This window comes from Trachypithecus francoisi, unplaced genomic scaffold, assembly GCF_009764315.1.
Source record: "Trachypithecus francoisi isolate TF-2019V2 unplaced genomic scaffold, Tfra_2.0 Lachesis_group5, whole genome shotgun sequence".
Lineage (NCBI taxonomy): Eukaryota > Metazoa > Chordata > Mammalia > Primates > Cercopithecidae > Trachypithecus > Trachypithecus francoisi.
Genome location: NW_022681470.1, coordinates 49,616,801 through 49,639,559, shown reverse-complemented (window position 1 = coordinate 49,639,559; position 22,759 = coordinate 49,616,801). Strand labels below are relative to the sequence as shown.

Genomic DNA, 22,759 nt, shown 5'->3' with positions numbered 1-22,759 from the left:
CTCCCTCCCTCCCTCTCTTCCTTCCTTCTTTCCTTCCTTCCTTCCTCCCCTCCCTCCCTCCCTCCCTCCCTCCCTCCTTCCTTCCTTCCTTCCTTCCTTCTCTTTCTTTCTCTTTCTCTTTTCTTCTTTCTTGATTTCTCATGAAGAGGGAAGAGTGTGGGTGAAAGGGGTTGCAGTCTCTGCCTTTGTCTGTAGAGGGAGGTAACTGAGGGGAGTAGTATCCTAGCAACCTCAGCAAACAATCCTCTGGTTTCTGTGCTGAAAGGCAGGCACTAAGAAAATCTCTCTACTTCTCTGCAGGCAGTTTTCTTCTTTTTCAGGTTATAAACATGTATCATCGAAAGACTGTGATTCCTAAATCAGCTGCCTGGGGCATTAGAGTAGCAGAATTTCCTCTCAGAAGCTGGAAAATAAATTGCCTGTCAATCATAGATTTTAGTGTTTTGCTTTATTTTTATTATTATTATTATACTTTAAGTTCCAAGATACATGTGCAGAACATGCAGGTTTGTTACATAAGTATACACACAGCATGGTGGTTTGCTGCACCCATCAACCCGTCATCTACATTAGGTATTTCTCTTAATGCTATCCCTCCCCTAGCTCCCCATCCTCCAACAGGCCCTGGTGTGTGATGTTCCCCTCCCTGTGTCCATGTGTTCTCATTGTTCAACTCCCACTTATGAGTGAGAACATGTGGTGTTTGGTTTTCTGTTCCTGTGTTAGTTGCTGAGAATGATGGTTTCCAGTTTCATCCATGTCTCTGCAAGGGACATGAACTCATCTTTGTTTATGGCCACATAGTATTCCATGGTGTATGTGTGCCACATTTTCTTTTTCCAGTCTATCGTTGACAGGCATTTGGGTTGATTCCAAGTCTTTGGTATTGTGAACAGTACTGCAATAAACTTACATGTGCATGTGTCTTTATAGTAGAATGATTTATAATCCTTTGAGTATATACCTAGTAATGGAATTGCTGGGTCAAATGGTATTTCTGGTTCTAGATCCTTGAGGAATCGCCACACTGTCTTCCATAATGGTTGAATGAATTTGCACTCCCAGCAACAGTGTAAAAGTGTTTCTATTTCTTCACATCCTCTCCAGCATCTGTTGTTTCCTGACTCTTTAATAATCTCCATTCTAACTGGCATGAGTGGTATCTCATTGTGGTTTTGATTTGCATTTCTGTAATGACCAGTGATGATGAGCTTTTTTTCATATGGTTGTTGGCTGCATAAATGTCTTCTTTCGAGAAGTGTCTGTTCATATCCTTTGCCCACTTTTTGATGGGGTTGTTTTTTTCTTGTAAATTTGTTTAAGTTCCTTGTAGATTCTGGATATTAACCCTTTGTCAGATGGGTAGATTGCAAAAATTTTCTAGCATTCTATAGGTTGCCTGCTCACTCTGATGATTGTTTCTTTTGCTGTGCAGAAGCACTTTAGTTTAATTAGATCCCATTTGTCTATTTTGGCTTTTGTTGTCATTGCTTTTGGTGTTTTATTCATGAAGTCTTTGCCCATGCCTGTGCCCTGAATGGTGTTGCCTAGGTTTTATTCTAGGGTTTTTATAGTTTTAGGTCTTACGTTTAAGTCTTTAATCAATCTTGAGTTAATTTTTGTATAAGGTGTAAGGAATGGATCCAGTTTCAGTTTTCTGTGTATGGCTAGCCATTTTTCCCAACACCATTTATTAAATAGGGAATCCTTTCCCCATTACTTGTTTTTGTCAGGTTTGTCAAAGATCAGACGGTTGTAGATGTGGGGCATTATTTCTGAGGCCTCTGTTCTGTTCCATTGGTCTACGTATCTGTTTTGGTACCAGTACCATGCTGTTTTGGTTACTGTTATCTTGTAGTGTAGTTTGAAGTCAGGTAGCATGATGCCTCCAGCTTTGTTCTTTTTGCTTAGTATCATCTTGGCTATATGGGCTCTTTTTTGGTTCCCTATGAAATTTAACGAGTTTTTTTCTAATTCTGTGAAGAAAGTCATTGGTAGCTTGATGGGGATACCATTGAATCTATACATTACTTTGGGCATTATGGTCATTTTCGTGATATTGATTCTTCCTGTCCGTGAGCATAGAATATTTTTTCATTTGTTTGTGTCTTCTCTTATTTCCTTGAGCAGTGATTTGTAGCTCTCCTTGAAGAGGTTCTTCACATCCCTTGTAAGTTGTATTCCTAGGTATTTTATTCTCTTTGTAGCAATTGTGAATGGGAGTTCACTCATGATTTGGCTCCCTGTTTGTCTGTTATTGGTGTATAGGAATACTTGTGATTTTTTCCCATTGATTTTGTATCCTGAGAATTTGCTGAGATTGCTTATCAGCTTAAAGAGATTTCAGGCTGAGATGATGGGGTTTTCTAAATATACAATCATGTCATCTGCAAACAGAGACAATTTGACTTCCTCTCTTCCTATTTGAATACCTTTTATTTCTTTCTCTTTCCTGAGTTCCCTGGCCAGAATTTACAATACTGTGTTGAATAGGAGTGGTGAGAGAGGGCATCCTTGTCTTGTGATGGTTTTCAAAGGGAATGCTTCCAGTTTTTGCCCATTTAGTATGATATTGGCTGTGGGTTTGTTATAAATAGCTCTTATTATTTTGAGATACATTCCATCAATATCTAATTTATTGAGAGTTTTTAGCGTGAAATGGTGTTAAATTTTATCGAAGGCCTTTTCTGCGTCTATTGAGATAATCATGTGGTTTTCGTCACTGGTTCTGTTTATGTGATGGATTACGATTATTGATTTGTGTATGTTGAACCAGCCTTGCATCCCAGGGAAGAAGCCCACTTGATTGTGGTGGATAGGTTTTTGATGTGCTGCTGGATCCGGGTGGCTGTTTTGCTTTTTTTAAAAAAATTCTTCACAGAAACTTTAGGGAGCATTATGAGATACTCCCTCAAGGAGTGCTAGCCAAATGGTCATTTAAAACTGCAATCTTGGCTGCAGCATTTAAATAAGCACATTTATAAGGCCAATCAAAATAATTTTTTCTATTTAGAAATAAAAAGAAGTTATCAATACTAATTTGCTGTGATGCCTATTTAAATGCCTAACTCCACTTTGATTTAATTACTGATTTTTCTATTGGAAGTTAATACATAATTTTTAAAGCAATATTTTCTCTTCAAATCTAAAAAAATGTTGTCTAGCTTCTTTAGAAAAGTATGTTGAGTGAAATGCCTATACCCAAACTTCTTTATCAAAGCATTCCTGTTATCAGCACTTATTGTACATGCCACAGAATTTCCTCTTAGCAAGTAATATGGACTTGTAACTAACTTTATAAATATCTGTGTTTTGTATGCACTGTGCTTATAACATATCTAAAATATGTTTTGTATTTTATTGAAACTTTGTTTACTTCCATTTTTCTTTTATTTTAATTCAAACCACAAATCTATTTTTATTTAAGCATAGAAATCAAATCATCTACCTTAAAAATCCTCTTTTCTTATCTATCTGGGCTATGCAGAAGGTGTGCCCTCTGAAACCTGACTGAATCTATTAATTCTTCCATGGTTGCTATCTCACTGATGAAGAGTTCTGGACAGGTTATTCATTCATTACTGTCGTCAGTGGCCTCACTCACAGTATTAGCTGTCAGTTTCACTGCCAAGCTGTCTTTGTCATTGGCCTTAGTAAGACAAACCCAGATTTATCTTTTATGACAGTTCATAGGATGTCCTGTAAGCCCGACCCAGATAGGAGGCGTGGAATGTCACCCTTCTTTACAAATTGTCATACTTGATGCTGGAACCATTTTCTAACTCTTAGTCATTTCCTTTCAATTCCTGGATAATATTCATTCCACTTCTTGAACTTATCTGGGTAGCTAGTTAACATAAGAAGTTAATTTTTTAAATCATTATTTGCTTTCAGGAAGACTTTGCTATGGAGTAGGGCTACATGAGTTTAAGATTTATGAGATTACACTCAAGATTTTTATCTTTTTGTATTTTTGAACTCTGGCTAACTAAAGATATTACCATTAGTCACTGGCAGATCACTCGGGGGTTTGTCTGAATCAATCTTATTTCTAGGGTTATACTCTCCAGACTGTTGCCCCAGGACGTATTTCTCTTGGCCTTTAGAATGTGGTTAAGGAAGTGGAGGAGGGAATGGCATTTTTGTGATTGGACCTGGAAACTTTGTGTCACTCATTAACATATCTATGAGGTAGCAACAACATACATGACATCTGTGCCAGATGGTCTGTGAAATAGAGAAAATGTGCATACATTTTGTTGTCCAAATTCAGATCAGTAGTAGTGGTGGATAGGTAAGAAGATACTAAAAATGTTACAGCCCAATAAATAACTAGTAATATTTGTTTTAAATAATCTAAGAATGCTCTTTAAAATTAAAATAGAAATACACAAACACGAGGTATTTGATAAATCCTAAATATACCATTTTTCTCCAGTATAGACTTACTCGTTCATTTAGCAACATTTATTAGGCATCTGCCATGTGCTTTATACTTTGCTAAACACTGAGAATAAAAGGAAAAAATGAAACACCATTCATTTCCTCTGAGGAATTCACCATCTAATGAAAGAGTAGATACACATTTAAATGCAAAATGGGTGTATGAATTTTCCCTGTTGCTTCATCACTTGCCACCAGGATGACAAACACCTGTACCTCCCTTCAGAGTGGAAGGCATGCCTGTGAATATTCTGGGCCATTGAAAAGGGATTTCCAATGTAGTGGAAATTAGGAAGGGGCTATCCTGGAGAATGGAAAGCCCATACCCAAAGCGATGGAAGAATGGTTAGCTTCACTGCTCAAGTAGGGTGACAGGTAGTGATCTCTGAGTTTGTAGGCTTGGGCCACCAAGGCAACAGGCTTGCAAAACAATAGATGGCTCCCTACTCCTCTCCAAGTCATCACTCTAGCTCTAGTTACTTTTCTCCATGTGACCCTTGGTGGGGTTAGAGAGGGTACCTGGAAGTTAGAAGAGCCAACATGTGCTCTAAAGAAGGGAGTTGTGCCCATTGCTTCATCTTGGAACAGAATTCTGTGCTGCTTCTTTCTGGTCTCAAACTTTTAAGATTTTTCTCTAAAGTGGCCCATGGTGGTTCCATGCCATGGACCTCAATGGCCATGTGGTGATTCTCAGAAAATTGTTTGTAAATGCATAAACAAAATTTATGGGGTTGCAAAAGAAACTAATTGTATTTAAATATAGTAGTCAAACTATTAAAAATAGTGATAGAGAAGACTTGCTACTTTTTGGAAGATGGAATAGACATATCTTTCCCTCTTTCTCCCACCAAATTCAGCTAAAAACCCTGCACATTATGTATGAAACAAATATTAAAACTCTAGCAAGTGTAGAGAGGTAGTAGGAAGACTGGCTGGATACTTTTGGTCTCAATGAATGATATGGTGGTTAGTTCCTTAGATTGTCTTTTTGCCTTATATATCTCAGACCTGGAGCCAAAAAACTGACAATCCACAATAGCCAAGGAGAACAGAAAAAAAGTGCTGAAGAAAAGCCTTTTTTCTTCAGCCAAAGAACTAGGAAAGGGGAAGCCTAGCAAGACAGATACTTTTAAACAATAACTGCCCACCTCCACCTAAGCCAGTAAAGGCTGAGTGGGGAGTATAATCTTCTACCCTTGTCAAGCTGTAAGACAGATGACCATCAGTGGCAACCTACTGGGAAGCTGAAATTTTCACCCCTGTCAAAAAGTAAAAAGGAGAATCTCTTCCTATTGGATATCAATAAAGGCTAAACAAGAAACCTGGACTTACATCCCACCTGAAAAAATAAGACAGCATCCCCCTTCTGCTGAAGTAGCATCAAATGAAGCCAGCTAAAACAGAAGTTTAAATAAGATTCAAGGTCTCATCATAAAATATTCAAAAATTTCAAGTTTTAATAGAAAATCGCTTGGCATATTAAGAACCAGTAAAATCTCAAGTTGAATGTAACAAGACAATCAGTAGATGCTAACACTGACATGATAAAGATATTAGAATTATCTGACAAAGATTTCAAAGAAGGCATTATGAAAATCCTTTAATAAACAAATGTAAACATACTTAAATGAAAAAATAGAAAATGTAAGCAAAGAAATAGGAAGTCTCAACAAAGATACAGAAGATATATAAGCAACCAAATGGGAAAATGCGAACTGAAAAATACAAAAACTTAAATCAAAATACTCGATGAATGGACCTAACATCAGAATAGATGAAACAGAGGAAGCAGTTAGTAACACTGAAGGTAGTATAGAAATTACCCAATCTGAAAAAAAGAGAAAATAGGCTGAAAAAAAACATAAAAAGCCTCAGAGACCTCTGAGACTACAGCAAAAAAGAAACTAACAATTATGTCACTAGACTTCTGAAAGGAAAGAAAAAAGAGAGTGGAGCTGGAAAAGAACCAAAACATTTAATGGCTGACAACTTCCAAAGTTGGCAGGAGAGCTAAACCTACATAATCAAGGAGGCAAGTAAATCTCAAAAAGTAAAAAAAAAAACTCACAGAAATCTACATTAAGACACCTCATGATCACACTTTACAACTAGAGATTACAACTAAAGACAAAGGAAAACATCCAAAAATCTTTTGGACCTAGGGCTAGACAAAGAGTTATTAAGCTTGACGTTAGGAGCATGATTCATACAAGGAAAAATTAATAAATTGGAGTTCATCAAAATTAAAAACTTTTGCTCTGTTAAAAGGATAAAGAAACAAACTATAGGTTGGGCAGAAAACGCAAACCACATATCTGATGAAGGACTTTTATGTAGAAAATATAAAGAACACTCAAGGCTCAACAGTAAAATAAATAATCCAATTAGAAAATGGAAAAAAGATATGAAGAGACATATCACCATTAACACAAACTGCTCTGAGGATGGGCAAAACCAGGATCATTCCTAAATACATTGCTGGTGAGAATGTAAAATGGTACCGAGCCACTCTGAAAAAGTTTGGTGGTTTTCTCATAAAACTAAATATGCAACTAGTATGTGACCTAGCAATTATACTCCCAGGCAGTTATTCCAGAGAAGTGCAAACTTATGTTGACACAGCAACATGTACATGAATGTTTATAATAGTTTAATTTATAATAGCCAAAACCGAGGCAGTCCAGATGTTTTTCAATGGGTTAAACAACCTGCAGTGTGGTGACACTATGGAATACTAGTCAGCAGTAAAAGGAACAAACCACTGATACATGCAACATCTTGAATGAATCTCCAGAGAGTTGTACTGAGTGGAAAGGTCATCACAAAGTGTTACATACTGTGGGATTCCATATCAATAACATTTGAGAAATGACAAAATTACAGAAATGGAGAGGAGATTAGCGGTTTCCAGGGTTTAAGTGTGGGATGGGATGGGAGGGAAGTATATGAGGCTATAAAAGTGTAACATGAGATCCTTGTGGTGATGAAAATGTTCTGTATATCTTGACCGTATCAGTAGCCATATCATAGTTCTGATACTTTACTATACTTTTGCAAGATGTTATCACTGGGGAAAACTGGGTAGCGAGTACGCAGGATCTATTTTTTTTTTACAACTGCCTGAGAATCTACAATTATTTCAAAATAAAACATTTAATTAAAAAACTATGATATAGTAATATACTGTTTGTATTTTATTAACACTTTAAACAAGATTTATTTTTAGGTCTAGTTACTATTGAATTTTGGAAATAATCTCCAACAATTGTAATGTGAAAAGATCTGCAAATTCTGTTTGTGGCAGTCACATGTACTGCTACTGCTGCTATGGCTTCTCCCTCCCTCCCTCCCTCCCTCCCTTCCTTCCTTCCTTCCTTCCTTCCTTCCTTCCTTCCTTCGAGACAGAGTCTTGCTCTGTCACCCAGGCTGGAGTACAGTGTGCGATCCCGGCTAATTGCAACCTCCACCGCCTGGGTTGAAGCGATTCTCATGCCTCAGCCTCCCTGGTAGCTGGGACTACCGGCGCGCACTACCACGCCTGGCTAATTTGTGTGTGTGTGTGTGTGTGTGTGTGTGTTTACTAGAGACAGGCTTCACCATGTTGGTCCGGCTGGTCTTGAACTCCGGACCTCAGGTGATACACCCACCTCAGCCTCCCAAAGTGCTGGGATTACAGGCATGAGCCACTGCGACTGGCCTGGCTTGTTTCTTAGACTCACAAAGGAAGAAAATGCTACATTTAATTAGGGGTTAGAAAAAATAATGTGTAGTTTTTTCTTATCCAAGGGCAGAGACTACTAAAAGGTCTATGGACAGATCCAGAACTCCTTTTCTAGAGCCTACATTTTAAATGTTAAAAAATAACAAACCAAGTGGACACTGACCAAGATATAGAGGCCCCTTTCCTCCTCTGGAACAATTTGATTGACACGGGAAATGTAAATATAGAAAACCCTAATGTTTTGAGATAGATGTTATTTCAATAACAATGCTATCATGGAGGTATGAACAAAATAATGCAGGCAACCGGAAGGAGGAAGTATTCATTCTTTAGGGTTCATCTGTGAAATTTTGCAGAAGTCAAATTTTGTCAAGGATTTGAAAAACAAGAAAAATATCAATCAGAGAAGAAAAAGGTATTTCAGGCAAGAAAACAGTACATGCAAAGGGCTAAAGGAATGGAGCTGCCAGAGAACCTGGTGCTGTCAAGGAACAGTGAGATGTCTGCTTGGTGGCAGGCCAGAGTGAGTTAGTGGTGAGTGAAGAGGATCATTAAGAAACTATAACAGAAAGCTAGAAAAGGAAGTTGAGAGCCAAAATGAGAAGAGCCTGCTAGTAGGTTTGGAGTTGATTCTGTAAGTTATTTGTGGTGCTGTACAGGTTTTCCTAGATGGAGAAATTGAATGTTCTGATGAGATTTTTAAGTAGACAAATTTGGATGTCTACTAATTGCCCAGCATAGTGATTAAGTACAACTTATGCAATATTTCTTACATTTCTTAAAACTGTTTATAAAGTTGATAGTGATATAGGGTTAGGATCCATAATCTGAAAATGTGAAATAAAAAACACTCCTAAATCCAACACATTATGAGTGCTGATATGATGCTACAGGTAAAAAATTCTACACCTGACCTCATATGATGGGTTGCTGTCAAAATGTGGGCGCACAGCGACGACGATGCTGTTAACACCATAGAAAAGTGACCATAGATGACATGGTGAACATGTGTGATGGGCTTATTGAGGGACTACAGCAGCATGCATTTGTGACAGAAAAGAACAAATCACATCAGTTGACAAAAACAAAGAGAGATATCTAAGATAAAAACTGTTGTTAATGAAGCAGATGACTCTGGAGTAAACATTTTAAAAAGCCATCCAGCAGAGTGCCTCCTCCTCCCTAGAGGACCTACTTCCTGGTCCTTCAACTGTTTTGAAGTTTCTTCTCACCTAGAAAAATAAAATACAGTGCACAGTAACTTTTTGATAAAAACAACCATCATGAGTGAAGACCAAAAGCTTGCCATTGTTTGTTGCTGCGGTTAACAGCCAATACAGATATTCTGGTGATGCTACTGCACTGCTTAGTTCCCTAGAGTGCATTATTTTTTCACCGTATTAATGATATGTCATATTTTTTACTGTTACATACTGCTATGTGAATAAGTACTAGAAAATGACTACTTATTGGTAGCAGATACATTCAGAGTCAAGAATGATAGTGATGCCAGACAACCATGGATTGTCCACAAGGGTGGCTGAGTTAGTGAAACCTTTGCTTTCTGATGGCATGTACACAAAATTTGTTTTAAGAGCAAACATTAAAATATTGCATATGAGGCCGGGCGCGGTGGCTCAAGCCTGTAATCCCAGCACTTTGGGAGGCCGAGGCGGACGGATCACAGGGTCAGGAGATCGAGACCATCCTGGCTAACACGGTGAAACCCCGTCTCTACTAAAAAATACGAAAAACTAGCCGGGCGAGGTGGCGGGTTCCTGTAGTCCCAGCTACTCGGGAGGCTGAGGCAGGAGAATGGCGTGAACCCGGGAGGCGGAGCTTGCAGTGAGCTGAGATCTGGCCAGTGCACTCCAGCTTGGGTGACAGAGTGAGACTCCGTCTCAAAAAAAAAAAAAAAATATTGCATATGATTACATTTAGGCTATAAGTATAAGGTGTATATGAAACATAAATCAATTTCGTGTTTTACTTGGGTCCCCTGCCCAATGTATTTCATCATGTGTATGCAAATATTTGAAAATCCAAAGAAATACAAAAATCTAAAAGACTTCTGGTCCTAAGCATTTTGGGTAAGGGATAATCAACCTGTTCTGTCCTTAATTAACAAGTAAGAAAACAGTCCCGATAGAAGCTCAGTATTGTATCAAAGGCTGAGCAACTAATTCAATTGGTGGAATCAAGATGACAGTAGAAGTCTTCACAGCCTTTCAGCTCCACATTCTTTCCACTCCAGTCTTCTGGTGGGATGAAATGGACTCAGCTGTTTGGAGGCAGGAGAGCTTTCAGGCAAAAGTTGTAGTCAAGAATCTAGGTAATTCAAAAAGGACAATTTCTATTTAAAGAAAAAAAAGAAAGAATCCAGATAAGAGATGGTGATGGACTCCCCATAGGTAGACTGCCTTCACATTAATTTAATGGAGTGGAATTCTCAGGGCAAACCTCTGGAGTTTTGTGACTCCAGTTTGAATGGCCGAGGTTTACAGCTTTCGAAAAAATCTCTGTGTCATGTCAGGTTTTTAGCTGGAAGGATAGAGTGGATGAAAACATCAGTGACATGACAGGGCATGAAAGAGAAGCATGTTAGATGGCACCTAAGGAAATACGCTATTTAAAAAAACAATTAGAAGGATAAAGGTTATCTAGAAACATTAACCTGGTATATTGTAATAACCTGGTGTATTAAAATACCAAAATATTTGGGTAGACCTGGTAGGCCTGGTGATTTGAGAGATACCTCTCAAGGATTATTTATATTTTAGGCCTTTAATAATACTGGATGTAATGAGTTGCTGAAAAGAGTATTCTTTTTAAACATAAAAATTATTTTAGAATTAATAGAAAGTTATGGCTTAGCTAAAACAACTTTTATGTGTGTTCCATTCAGAGAATATTTATTATTGCAAAGCAGAAGCAGGCTTTACCTTAATTTATTGGTCAGTGAACACAAACTCACGCAGCCTCTAACAACCCTCTGCACAGGCAAACATGTGCCTTTCTAGACCAGCTAGTGTCTTCCCTATCTCACTGTATAGTTTATTTCCTTCATCAGCATTTGCCATACTCTAGAATTATCCTATTTGTTTATTTGCTCATTTGGTCATTAGCTACTGACCCCAGCAGAATATAGGTTCCACGGGTGCAGGCAACGTCTCTTTTTTATTTGGCATGGTGTTCCAGTGCTTTGCACAGAGTAGGCACTCAGTAAGTATTTGTTGAATGCAAGATTGGGTGCAGAGATTAATGAAATTTGTGTCATGGGAAGCTGAGTTGGGTCTTGAGGAATATTAGGTTATGGGTAGAATAAATGGAGTACGGGCCTATCCAGACAGAAAGTCAACATGAGTGAAATGATAGGAGTTTTGTTAATGAGAATAGGAAGGAAGGCAGATGGAATAAAGCGGTAATTTTATGTTAGATTGTTTGAGGAAAAAAAATTAAAATTGTCAGAGTAGGGATAGAATGCAGAGAATAATCCAAAGCCAAGCAAGATTTTAGAGCTGGAAGAGATAGTCAACTCTCTTACAGTGAAATAGCTGAGGTCATAAGAGGTGATGACTCCCAAGTTAGCTAGAAAGTTAATGGCAACAGAATCTCATTCTGTTGGTTTTTAATCCGGTACTCTTTGCATGCTACTTTGGAAATAGGAAGACAATAAAACTTTTTGAATGGAAAACAATATATGGTAAAATTGGTGTTTATGAAAAATAGTCTTGCTCCATATGCAGGGCGAATTGGACCGAGGCAATTCTAATTCCAAGAGAACAGGGGAAAGACTGTAGAGTAATAGTGGTATGATATGCAGAAGGCCTAGATAATGGTAGCAGAATGGTAGCAGGGAAAGAACAGATAATCATTAGAGGACAAATAGGCAGAACTAAACTAAGTTATACTGTTTCTAAAATGGAACTTTCTGTGAGAAAGTATTTAATTCATACCCCTAAGATATTTTTATTCAGTCCCATCTTGAATATTTACTTTTTAGAATGCATTTTGAGTGAGGAAGTAATTAACAGTTTGCCTTTACACAAGTTAAAAAAGAAATGTGTATTATATTTTAAGTAGTTGGAACACAAAAATAATATGTCAACATGAGGTCTACCTTAGGTTTTTAAATCATATCAAACCATAACTGAGAGCTTATCAAATCAAAGATATAGGACTGGGGACTGCCTTGCCTAAAACTTGTTTAGTATGAAATGTGTCTGATGTGGATCTGCATGGGCTGCAAGTGTAAAATATGCACCAGAATTTGAAGACCAAATAAAAAAATTAAACTATCTCTTTCATAATTTATCATATTGATTACATGTTCAAATGATAATATTATAAATATACTGGGTTACATAAAATATATTATTCAAATCAATTTTACCTATTTCTTTTAAATTATTTAAATTTGGTTATAATATTTAACATTACATATGTGGCATATATTCTTTTTTTTCTCTTTTTTTTGAGATGGGCGTCTCACTCTGTCCTCCAGGCTGGAGTGCAGTGGTGCCATCTCAGCTCACTGCAACCTCCGCCTCCTGGGTTCAAGCCATTCTCCTGCCTCAGCCTCCCAAGTAGCTGGAATTACAGGCATGTGCCATCATGCCCGGCTAATTGTATTGTATTTTTAGTAGAGATGGGATTTCACCATGTTGGCCAGGCTGATCTCAACTTCCTGACCTCAGGTGATCCACCCACCTTGACCTCCCAAAGTGCTGGGATTACAGGCGTGAGCCACCCTGCCCTACGGCATATAGTCTTATATCATATTATTATAATATAATATATAATGATATATAATATATCATATTATAAATTTTTTTTATTGTATAGCACTACTCTACTGCTTTTGTGGTTCATATTCTTTCTGAGTTATTTTTTATATTCTCTGGTTAATGTCTCAAAGTTCAGAAGTACTTCATTAGTATTAACATTTTCAGTGGTAACTGGTTTTTCTGAAAATAATTGTGTGATGACTACAATTATTTTTGAAATAGTTGTATTATTAGTTGCTCTTAAAATGTTAATCATATTACTAGAACTTTTTTTTCTTTTTTCTTTTTTTTTTTCTGAGATGGAGTCTCGCTCTGTCACCCAGGCTGGTGTGCAGTGGCGCAATCTCGGCTCACTGCAAGCCCCGCCTCCCGGGTTCACGCCATTCCTCTGCCTCAGCCTCCTGAGTAGCTGGGACTACAGGCACCCGCCACCACGCCGGGCTTTTTTTTTTGTATTTTTAGTAGAGACGGGGTTTCACCTTGTTTGCCAGGATGGTTTCGATCTCCTGACCTCATAATCCGCCCGCCTCGGCTTCCCAAAGTGCTGGGATTACAGGTGTGAGCCACCATGCCCAGCCATTACTAGAGCTTTTATAGATTGTTATAGGAGTTGTGAAGCTCTAGAATCTGAAAAACAGAAGTAGAAGGAATTAGAAAGAAGTAGAACTTCAAGTCCTGACATTTATGTGACAATGCTCAGTGACCACTTTGGCAAGAAAATTACCCTGTGTGAGAATATGTTGGTTTGTGCCGAGTGGAGATTTAATACTGTAAGCTTCCCTGCAAGCAGGGAAAAGGTCTACTAAGTACCACCTGCTTTTCAAGCAGAAGTTTTATATCTGGTCTTTGTCAGACTGCAACACAGCTCATGTAAACCGCATACTTTTCTTAGTTCTTTCGACAGCGCAGTTTCAAATGCACTCATTGTCGATTACCTGTGGTTGCTTCTGAAGCTAAAGACTGGGAGAGTAATTTGGGGAGGAGGTAGGAATAGGCCTATGAGACTGGAAGTCGCAAACGCATTAAAAAAATACATATATATATATCAACTCCCTCTTTACTCCAGATAGACAGCAGGAAATTGTTTCTTCTCACTCTTCCTTTTGGCCCATTTTTCTTTTTCATTATTTTGATTTTGGTGTGACATCTGTACATGTCTAAGATATACACCAGCTTAATAAACACACAGAATCACTCTTAAAGGAAGCTTCCTTAAAGGTCAGTGTACTTTTAAAACCGTACAAATATCAGATTAATTTGGGGTTTGAGGAAATCTAACATTAGGATCTTATCCAAGATCCACATAGGTCAGTTTTACTGTAAATTTGCAAGGCAAAAATGTAGAGCCAAGATGAAAACGATGTAGACTTCTGAAAAAGTCTTTTTTCAAGTCACTTTTTACAAGTGAGTTTAGTATATTTAAATGAAATCATTTATATCACTGCATGGATTTTTACTTAAGAGTTTGTGAGTCAATCAATAGGTTAATAAGATCATCAATAAGCAATGAGTATCTCTCATATATGGAACTTTATTAGTCATTCTGAAAATGGAGTAAGTCGGAATGGTCCAGTTAGTGACCATTTAATTGGAGATATGACTAATGCACCCATGGAACTATTTTATGGAGGTGAAACTTGATCTGAGCCTTAAAAAATGAGTACAACTTAAGGGAAGAGAGAGAGGTTTTGGGCAAAGGGAAATTTTGATTTAATAATAGGAGAATAATATATCTCAGAGGCAATAAGAAAAATCATTATCAAATGTTTCATGTCAACAGTGGGAAATAAGATTGGATGGGCCAAAATTTTACAAAAGTGGTAGAGAGTTTTTTGCCTTAGGCATAGGAATTTCCCTTGATTTGGGAGATTCCAGGGAATTTATGTACTTTTCTGAGCATAACAGTAGTGTGAGAAAATTAGTGTTCAAATGGCATTCTAGGGAAGGGATGAGAAGCAGAATACAGGATCTGAGGCCTATTGAGATAGGTGAGAGGAGGATGACCATGGTGAATAAGCACTTGGCTGTAGTAAGGGAAGGGAAAGATGCCTGGGAAATCATGAAGAAAAATTTGATAAAGGTTAATAACTATGCTGATGATCTTATGAAAATCAACTTTTAAGAAAAATTAAGTGCAGCTTTTAGTTGTGTTTTGAGCTTCTAGTCTTCTACTCTTATAGACCTGTCTTACCCAGAGAAGTCCTTCATAAATATTTATCTATTTATCTATATATTTGCTTTTAATATTTGTTATAAAATGAATCAATGGACTAGGTTTCAAATATACATCCCCATTAAAAATGTCTGCCTACAAAAGTACCATAGCACAATGAAACAGGTAATCCTACTTTTCCCCTTTCCTTAGATTTAGACTGTTTCTCACCCTGAATAATCTCTCCTTTCTCTCTCTTAAATTCAACGCATTTGTTAAATATCAACAAAAATGCCACTTCACTGTTTCTTGATTTATTCCAGCTAAAGATATCTGCACTTTTATTTTCATAATTAATCAGCAATCATAGCTCACACTCTGTTTTAATTGGTATATTTATTTCATCAGCTACTTAATTAGTACTTCTTGGAGGATGGGGAATGTGTCTCATGGGTCTTTATATTTATTCCCTATGTGGTTTAGATCAGTGTTCTGCATGGAGTAGGTGATGTATAATTTATTATTAAGTTACACTGAATTATTTGGTGACACCATCCTGGTTCAGGCCCATGGCTGCTTCTCAGGTGCGTGAGCTATCATTGCAGTCTCCTAACTCATCACCCTGTCTCCAATCCAGGCTTATATTGCTACCCAAGTCATTTCCATAAATTTTACTTGAGATTGGTGTCATATTCCTGCAGAATAATATCCCAACCACTAGTATTTAAGGCTATCACCTGTTGATTCCTTTTTTTAATCCTTTAGGCCACAGGAGAAGCTCTTTGGGGTTGTTATCATTACCTCAAACAGCTCCAAGCTGCTCTTTAGCTAAGATGTCAGAAATTAGATAAAACACTTGTGCTCACTGCCATTGGCCAAAATGGTTTCCTAAAGTTGTCAAAAAGCATCAAAGTCAGACCCAAGGAACGTCTATACATGTCAACACTTACATCCAGTAATGGTGATATTCTCTGTAAAGTCAGGCTAAGTCCTTTAGCTGCAATTTTGAGCTAACATAGGAAAACAAAGAAATAGTCTAGTGGCTGGCACAGGGCAGACACTTTCTAGTCTTTATACTGTCCAAATACACAATGCACTCCCATGCATAACACCTCTCAAGACACAGAGAAATGCACAATCACTGTTTCCCTTCACTGTCCAACCCCACAAGGTGAGAATCACTACCATACATGATCAAATACTGTGATTAAACAACACAACACAAACACATCTACCAAAGACCTGCTTCCTATGACATTTTGGGTGACCACTATAGATAATTTTATTGAAACTCTTTTATTGTCTCCCTGTGCTCACATGACAGATAACATATAATTTTCTATTTTTTTTTCAGTGAGATCATATGAAATTGATATATTTTAAAATATCCTTGGGCTGAAAATATATGAACAACGAAATATTATCAAAATGAGTGGACTGTGGATCCTACGTGTGTGAGCTCTGGGAAACTGGAACACTAAGTAATATTTATTTGTGGACGAATGTGGTTTCTAATCTTAAATCTCTTTCAGTTTGTTCCACACTAGAGAACATTGGAAAATACTACCTGAATAAAGTCTGTCCTTTTAGCAGCCCTGAAAATCAACACTTTTGTTTTTTGTTAGTATAATCTGGCCTCTTCTTTTATTAAAGGTCAAAAGTTATAGAGACTTTGCCAAGTAAGAGGTAGTTAGTTATTTTTGCCAAAGAAAAAAGTTCTACAGATATTTTCAGACATTTGAGCCAGTGTGGTTTAAAAAAATCTTGTCCTTAATTACTTGTGCATTGGTAGATCCTTGTTTCATCAAAATTTGTTTGCAAGATCTTTTAATACTCATCCATTCATTCAACAATTATTTATGCAGCTCCCATTGTACACCAGGCACTATGCTAGGTGTTGGGATTCAGTGGTGAGCAGAAAAAGGCCAAGGGTCCTCAAATTGTGGTTCCCGCAATTTGGTAGAGGAAGACATAGAATTATTAAATAATCAGACAAATTAATGAGAACTCACAACTCCATTAAGTGCTCTAAATTAGAGAACCCGGTGCTATGAGAACATCTCAAAGGGGATCTGACCTAGGTAAGGAAATCAGGGAAGCTTCCCTAAGGAAGTGGCAATTGCATTGATATGTGCATGAGTAAGAGCTAAAATTGAATTCCATGCAGAGGAACTATTAGGTGCTAAGGTCCTGTGAGGCCAGTGGGCATGGCACCTGCTAGAAAAGTAGGACAGTATGGCTTAGCAGAAAGAGCTGGGAGAAATGCGGTCAAGGTTGGAAAAAAAAGAGGGGTCAAGCCATGCAGGTATTAGGCCATGTTAGGGATTTTGTCTTTATCCTAATTGTTAGCAAAACCTGTCAAGGTGTTTATAAGCAACTGGAGACAAGATCAGATCTGTCTTGAAGGGGTCCCTAGAGTTAAAAGGCAGGAAAACATTGGTGTGGGAGAGTGGGAAGTGTGGGCGAGAGATGGGACTATTGCAGTAATCTAGGCATCATCAGATGGTGGTGTCTTTGATCAGTGGTAACAGAGAGTAGGCTGTAGAGAGGTTTGAAGTAAAATAAATGACTTGGTGACAAATAGGATGATACATGGCATGACTCCTGAGTTCCTCTGTTGGCCAAAATCTTTCCAAATTAAGGATTATGCTAGACCTGACACATTTATTCTCCAAAGAAATATTTGTTTCAATGACTTTTTGGATTCATTTATTCAATCAATATTTATGGAGCACCTATTTTGTATTTTTCTGGCTGCCAGTGATACACGAGTAGACAAGGCAGTCTCTCTAATAGAGCTTGTACCTGTTGGTGCCAGAAACTCTGGCTAAGGGGAAAATTAGTGCAATCACAATGGAGACAGTAAACTACTGGAGGTCAATTTTTCTTTTGGCAAATCAGAAAAAAATGTTTAGTGCTTTATGATTTCTAAAATCCCTTACTAATTTATAGAACTAGAAAGGCAGGAAGGTTTAAAATGAAGAGTTAGGGAAGACAATGGGGACACCCAAGGTCACAAAGCTACGAGAAATGATTACTTTGGGTGGTCAGGTCTTCCAACTGTAAAATCAGGGTTCCTCCTCCTTTTGTATTAAGACCATAATCAAGGACATGGAAAAAACAGCCTGCTGAGGAAGGGGTGTTTTTTAATAATTCACCAGCTTGAAAACAGATTCAAGGGCTTCCTCTCTCACGTGGAAAAAAGCATATTTCTGGATTTAAGTCTAAGAAACAAAAGCGCCCTTCTTTTATCATTATGTAAAGTAACACAGATTCTTTATTGGTCAAATGAAGGCATGAAAGTCAGGAAAATTCTGAGATTTTGTATTGATACATCATGGCAAGGAACAATTTCAGGTATGTATCTTGGAAGCCCATGCCAGTACCTGTGGGTGAGCTTGGAAGCAATGAAAAGTAAATGAAGACAGCCCTACATTGACCTTATTTGGCTCCTTGATTTGAGCAGCTTAATTATGTGAATTTTTGTGCTTGTCTCCATTACATTTACTTCTCGTATTTAGCTGGTACTTAGATGCTCACAGAAGGCTTTAGATCAGTGTTTATTAACAACAAGCTTGACTTTTTTAAGATTAGAAAGCATAAATGCAGTGGTTCTAAGGATGTGACTTCCTTAGGCCTACATAATGCTTATAGGTTTTAAAGAATTGTCTGTCTGCAACTATCATTTCTCAGTTCTGAAGACTGTCAGTTCTCACTAGGCAGGCACAAAAACTGAAATGTCTTTCACTATAAAGATGTTTTCCCTTTATCTGCCACATTTCCAGTTATCAAAAATAAAATCACATCTAGACTCCAAGTGTTCGATATTATTTATCAAAATAAATGTATTAAAAGTATTCAAAGACCACTTCAAAGTGTAGCTGCCTTCAAGACAGATTTTTGGCACTCATAACGGACACTGCAGTTTTCAACACCATAGTACTCATTCTATTTCACATGTCATTTTTAACAATGCAAACATGGACCATTTCAGTTTCAGCATTACATGAGACAACAGTACTGATGATCTGTGGTCATAAGAACTCCAATACCCTTGCACATAGTAAACACTTTACTGTTATTGAGTCCTAAACTAAAACTACTATGTGGTAACATGGATCGATTTAGGGAAAGATGTACAGTCAGCTACCTAAGGCCACATAATCCCAGATCTATTGATTTTAAATGCTTTTGGACCAACAGTATTACATTGTCTCTTTCATCGTTTTACATTCCTGCTTTTCAGAGTGAGACACCACGTTCAGACCACCTATTCCCTTCTTGCGTTCTGTACACAGTGAGGGAAGCTGTTCTGATACCAGCTTCTCCTAGTCAGTTACTGGCTTCCTGATTCACTACCCAGCTTTGAATCAATAGTTCTGAGTGATGTTTCCTGAATAGTCACGCTGAATTCACGGTCAGTCTTTATGGCAGATCAGTCTTTTCCCTTAGGAAAAAGAAAGAAATGTCCTCCATTTCTGGGCTCCCTTTTACATTTCATGTAGCATGAGGCTCTGTGGTGATTTGTGGCTTTTTACACAAGTCCTGGTAGAATTCTGACTCCAAGAAACGGGGATAAGAGTTGTTCTCCATCAAGCTGTACACCCTTTTCTGGGCAGTTGTGAAGCAGCCACTTGTAGCTTCTTGTATATTCTGGGCAATCAGAGTTTTGGTTTGAAAATCTATGTTTATCTGAAATAAAACAAAAAAGTTGTTTATTTGGTGTTCAGAGTTAAAGATTAAAATTTAGTATTTGAAAACAAAAAATAAAAATGATGTGTGATTAGCTTTACTACCTAAGTCACAGGAGAACTTTAACATAACTGAAAGCTACAACGTGGGGGGACTTTTTACCCCTCCTAGCCCCACTTTGCCCTTGATTATTTTGTTTCACTTTTGTGCTAAAAATGTCCAGATTGTGCTGAATTTAGGAACTTGTTTCCTTACCTCTTTTGGAGCTTCCTTTTCTATAAAATCAGTATATATTTTCCTTGCTTTTGAGGACAATTTTTGGGGTGATTTGGTTTTTTTGAAGTCTTCACAGGCCAGCCAGAATTCAATATTTTCTTCACAGAATTCCGACTTTAAAAAAGCCCTGAATGCAGCAAGACCATCTGAAGGGGGGAGAAAAGAAAGCATGCAGAATGTGAAGAACCGAGTGACCAAATGATTCTTTGTTTCTCCTAGTACTTCTCCCTCACATTTTAATTATTTCTAAATGACAGCAATTTTCTAGATTTCGCTTAAACCTGTAATTCTCAAAATTTAGCTTTTTAAAGACGAAGATACCAGTAGGCAAAATGCTTATGTTGGCCCTCTGCTGCAAAAATATAAGTACTTTGCTGTCAATGCAAAGTAAATATTTATAGGGGAGACATAAATTCTCTGGGAACTAAGCCTCTTGAAAACACTGTATGCAATGGAAAAACTGACTCAACCTTAACTATAAGCAACTGCCACTTTAATTTTTTTAGGCTGATTTTCTTCCCCACTTGGAGGAAATACATGCATTTATTTCCATGGTTAAACCCTGGGAAATAAAGGAGAGAAAAGCAGGCTTTATCCAATAGTGACTGCAGTCTAATCCCCCTCAGGCAAGCTGCTCTTTGGTTGTGTGGACCCAGCCTTTCCAGGCTTTTGCAATATTAGCAATGGCTCAAGTTCAAGAGTTAACTTACATTTGCTGGCTAGCAGCTCGTCAAATGCTTCTGACCACAGCTGTGCTTCCTCAGGAGAAGGTCTGCAAGAGAGGTTCTGCATGTTAGCTTATGCACATCAGAGTTCCCCTTTTCAGTTCAGCAACTAACTATTAATATTTGCAAGTACAGGATTCTCAACTTACTTGATGAAAGCTTGTTGTTTGCTTTTTTTGCCGGTTTTGGGTTTCCCAGGAGTAGAGGAATTTTGCAAGAAGTAGCTCAAACGGGTCTTCCAATCTTTTAAACTAAAACAAACAAAAAAATTTAAAAAAGATAATCACTAAGTAGCAACACTTGAATATGCTACTGCAGCTGAACGCATTTTTACCAAATAAAGTCACCCAGTAACTAGAGACAAACCGCATAAGGCAAAGCAAGAACTCTTCAAATAACAGTCTTATCCACTTAACATTTAAACCTCATGTACTGAACAGTTTCATGCATTAATCTGATCGTATCTACTAGTTTTACAACTAAGGGCAGGGCTACCTACAATCACTAAGGTATTTTAAAGAATTGTTAATGAATTTAGTTCAAAAGGCAGATACTATTTCTGGCTCACAAAGAGCATCAGTTTGTTTGCAAGGTTAATTACAATTCCGAGGGGTTTTACACTTTAATGAAAAGGACAGAAGTAACTGTCTGGAGAAGAACCGACCCACGCTTCTCTCTTTAGAGCAGGAGCTTCTGGAGCATGCCAGAGACAGTGTACAAGGAGGTGGGTGACTGTTTCCCCTGCGCTCTTCCTTCCCCACCTACAACACTTCTTTTAAGCAGACGCTGCAGAACAATTATTTGTTCCACATTCGTGACTGGGTGAGATCTGCTCTATTATTAAAAAACAAAAATGGATTTTAAACGAGTATATTCACAACCAGCAAGAGCATCTCCTTCCAGGAGCTGTGTAAGCTGATGAGAACTCATCATGCAACGTATGCATGCTGGGGACGCGCTTCAGCCGCAGGATTCTGATGTCATTTTGAATGCAGGAGGACAAAAAGCCAACTCGCAATTTCTTAGCGCATCCACCACCGCCCTCATATCAACTATCTCCTTCGGTTCCTAAACTCTACCCGAACATCACCCAGATTTAACCTTAACAAACTAACCTTTTCGATTTTTTCTTTCCCCCCACTGCAGAGGCTCGGGCTAGTTTCCTAACATCAAAGCCGAGCCCAAAGTACCGCGTTTGCAGCTCGCAGTGTGTGGCAGGGGGTGGCGGGAGAGGGAAGAAAGCCATACTCACAGGGTCCGTTTCATCTTTTCCCGCTTCTCCTCGCTCTTGTGGCCGCTGCCAGCGTTAGTGTCCATGGGTCTGCAGTCGTGTTGAACAGCCAAGAACATAGCACTTTGCATTATCGTCCTCCCGCTGGGGCCGCGGCTGTTAGCTGCTGGCCGTGTGTCGCAGCATTTATAAGAAGCCGCGACTTGGGGGCGGGGCTTCGCGGCTCCGGCCCCGCCTCAAGAGGACGCGGATTGGTTGGTTGCAGACGGGCACTGGGATGGGGTCAGCGTCCGCCAGCTGCAGTCACGGTTAACGCCGAAGGGTCTGGAAGCCGCGGAGCTGCTGACGTCTGCGGCCCCGGCTTCTTGCGCACTCGGACTACATAGCAGCGGCCAGCTGGGGCCGATGTGGGAGCAGACAAGGACTTTTCAGTGTGGGCCGTTGCCCACGACCTTTTGCTGAAGCGTGGCAGCCAGGTGGGCTCGGGGGCTTGCGGCAGAGGGAAAGAGCCGAAGTTGGCCGCGGCCCGGCGCGGGGCTACGGCGCTCCGTCACCCACCCACCCTGACGGGCTCCCCAACCCCAGGCCAGAGCGGCGATTCCCTGGCAGGAGGAGGTCGCTCGCCGTGAGGCCGGAGTTCAGTGGCCTGATTTTGAATGAAGAGTGGAATTTTTCTTCTTTTTTTGAGCGCGTTCCCTGACCCCGCGCCTCATTTCTTGTTTGCTGTCCTAC

General features: G+C 38.7%; 1 protein-coding gene across 1 annotated transcript; it reads right to left on the bottom strand.

The window, feature by feature from the left end:
- Nucleotides 1–18,924: 18,924 nt before the first annotated feature.
- Nucleotides 18,925–22,214, bottom strand: RGS2 (regulator of G protein signaling 2). The gene is made up of 5 exons (XM_033199635.1): nucleotides 22,049–22,214; nucleotides 20,946–21,047; nucleotides 20,782–20,843; nucleotides 20,051–20,217; nucleotides 18,925–19,795 (listed from the first exon to the last, which is right to left on the bottom strand). The coding sequence occupies exons 1-5, from the start codon at nucleotides 22,156–22,158 to the stop codon at nucleotides 19,601–19,603; spliced, it is 636 nt and encodes a 211-aa protein (XP_033055526.1). The 5' UTR covers nucleotides 22,159–22,214; the 3' UTR covers nucleotides 18,925–19,600.
- Between the last annotated feature and the right edge of the window lie 545 nt (nucleotides 22,215–22,759).

Bases quoted from the DNA above. Each gene is read 5' to 3' on its own strand.
- RGS2 (XM_033199635.1), bottom strand. From the start codon at position 22,158: ATGCAAAGTGCTATGTTCTTGGCTGTTCAACACGACTGCAGACCCATG. The intron at 20,218-20,781 runs GTAAGTTAACTC...TCCCCCCTTCAG, and splicing joins CGAGCTGCTAGCCAGCAAAT to ATGGTCTTGCTGCATTCAGG. The intron at 19,796-20,050 runs GTAAGGAAACAA...GTTTTATTTCAG, and splicing joins AAAAGGAAGCTCCAAAAGAG to ATAAACATAGATTTTCAAAC.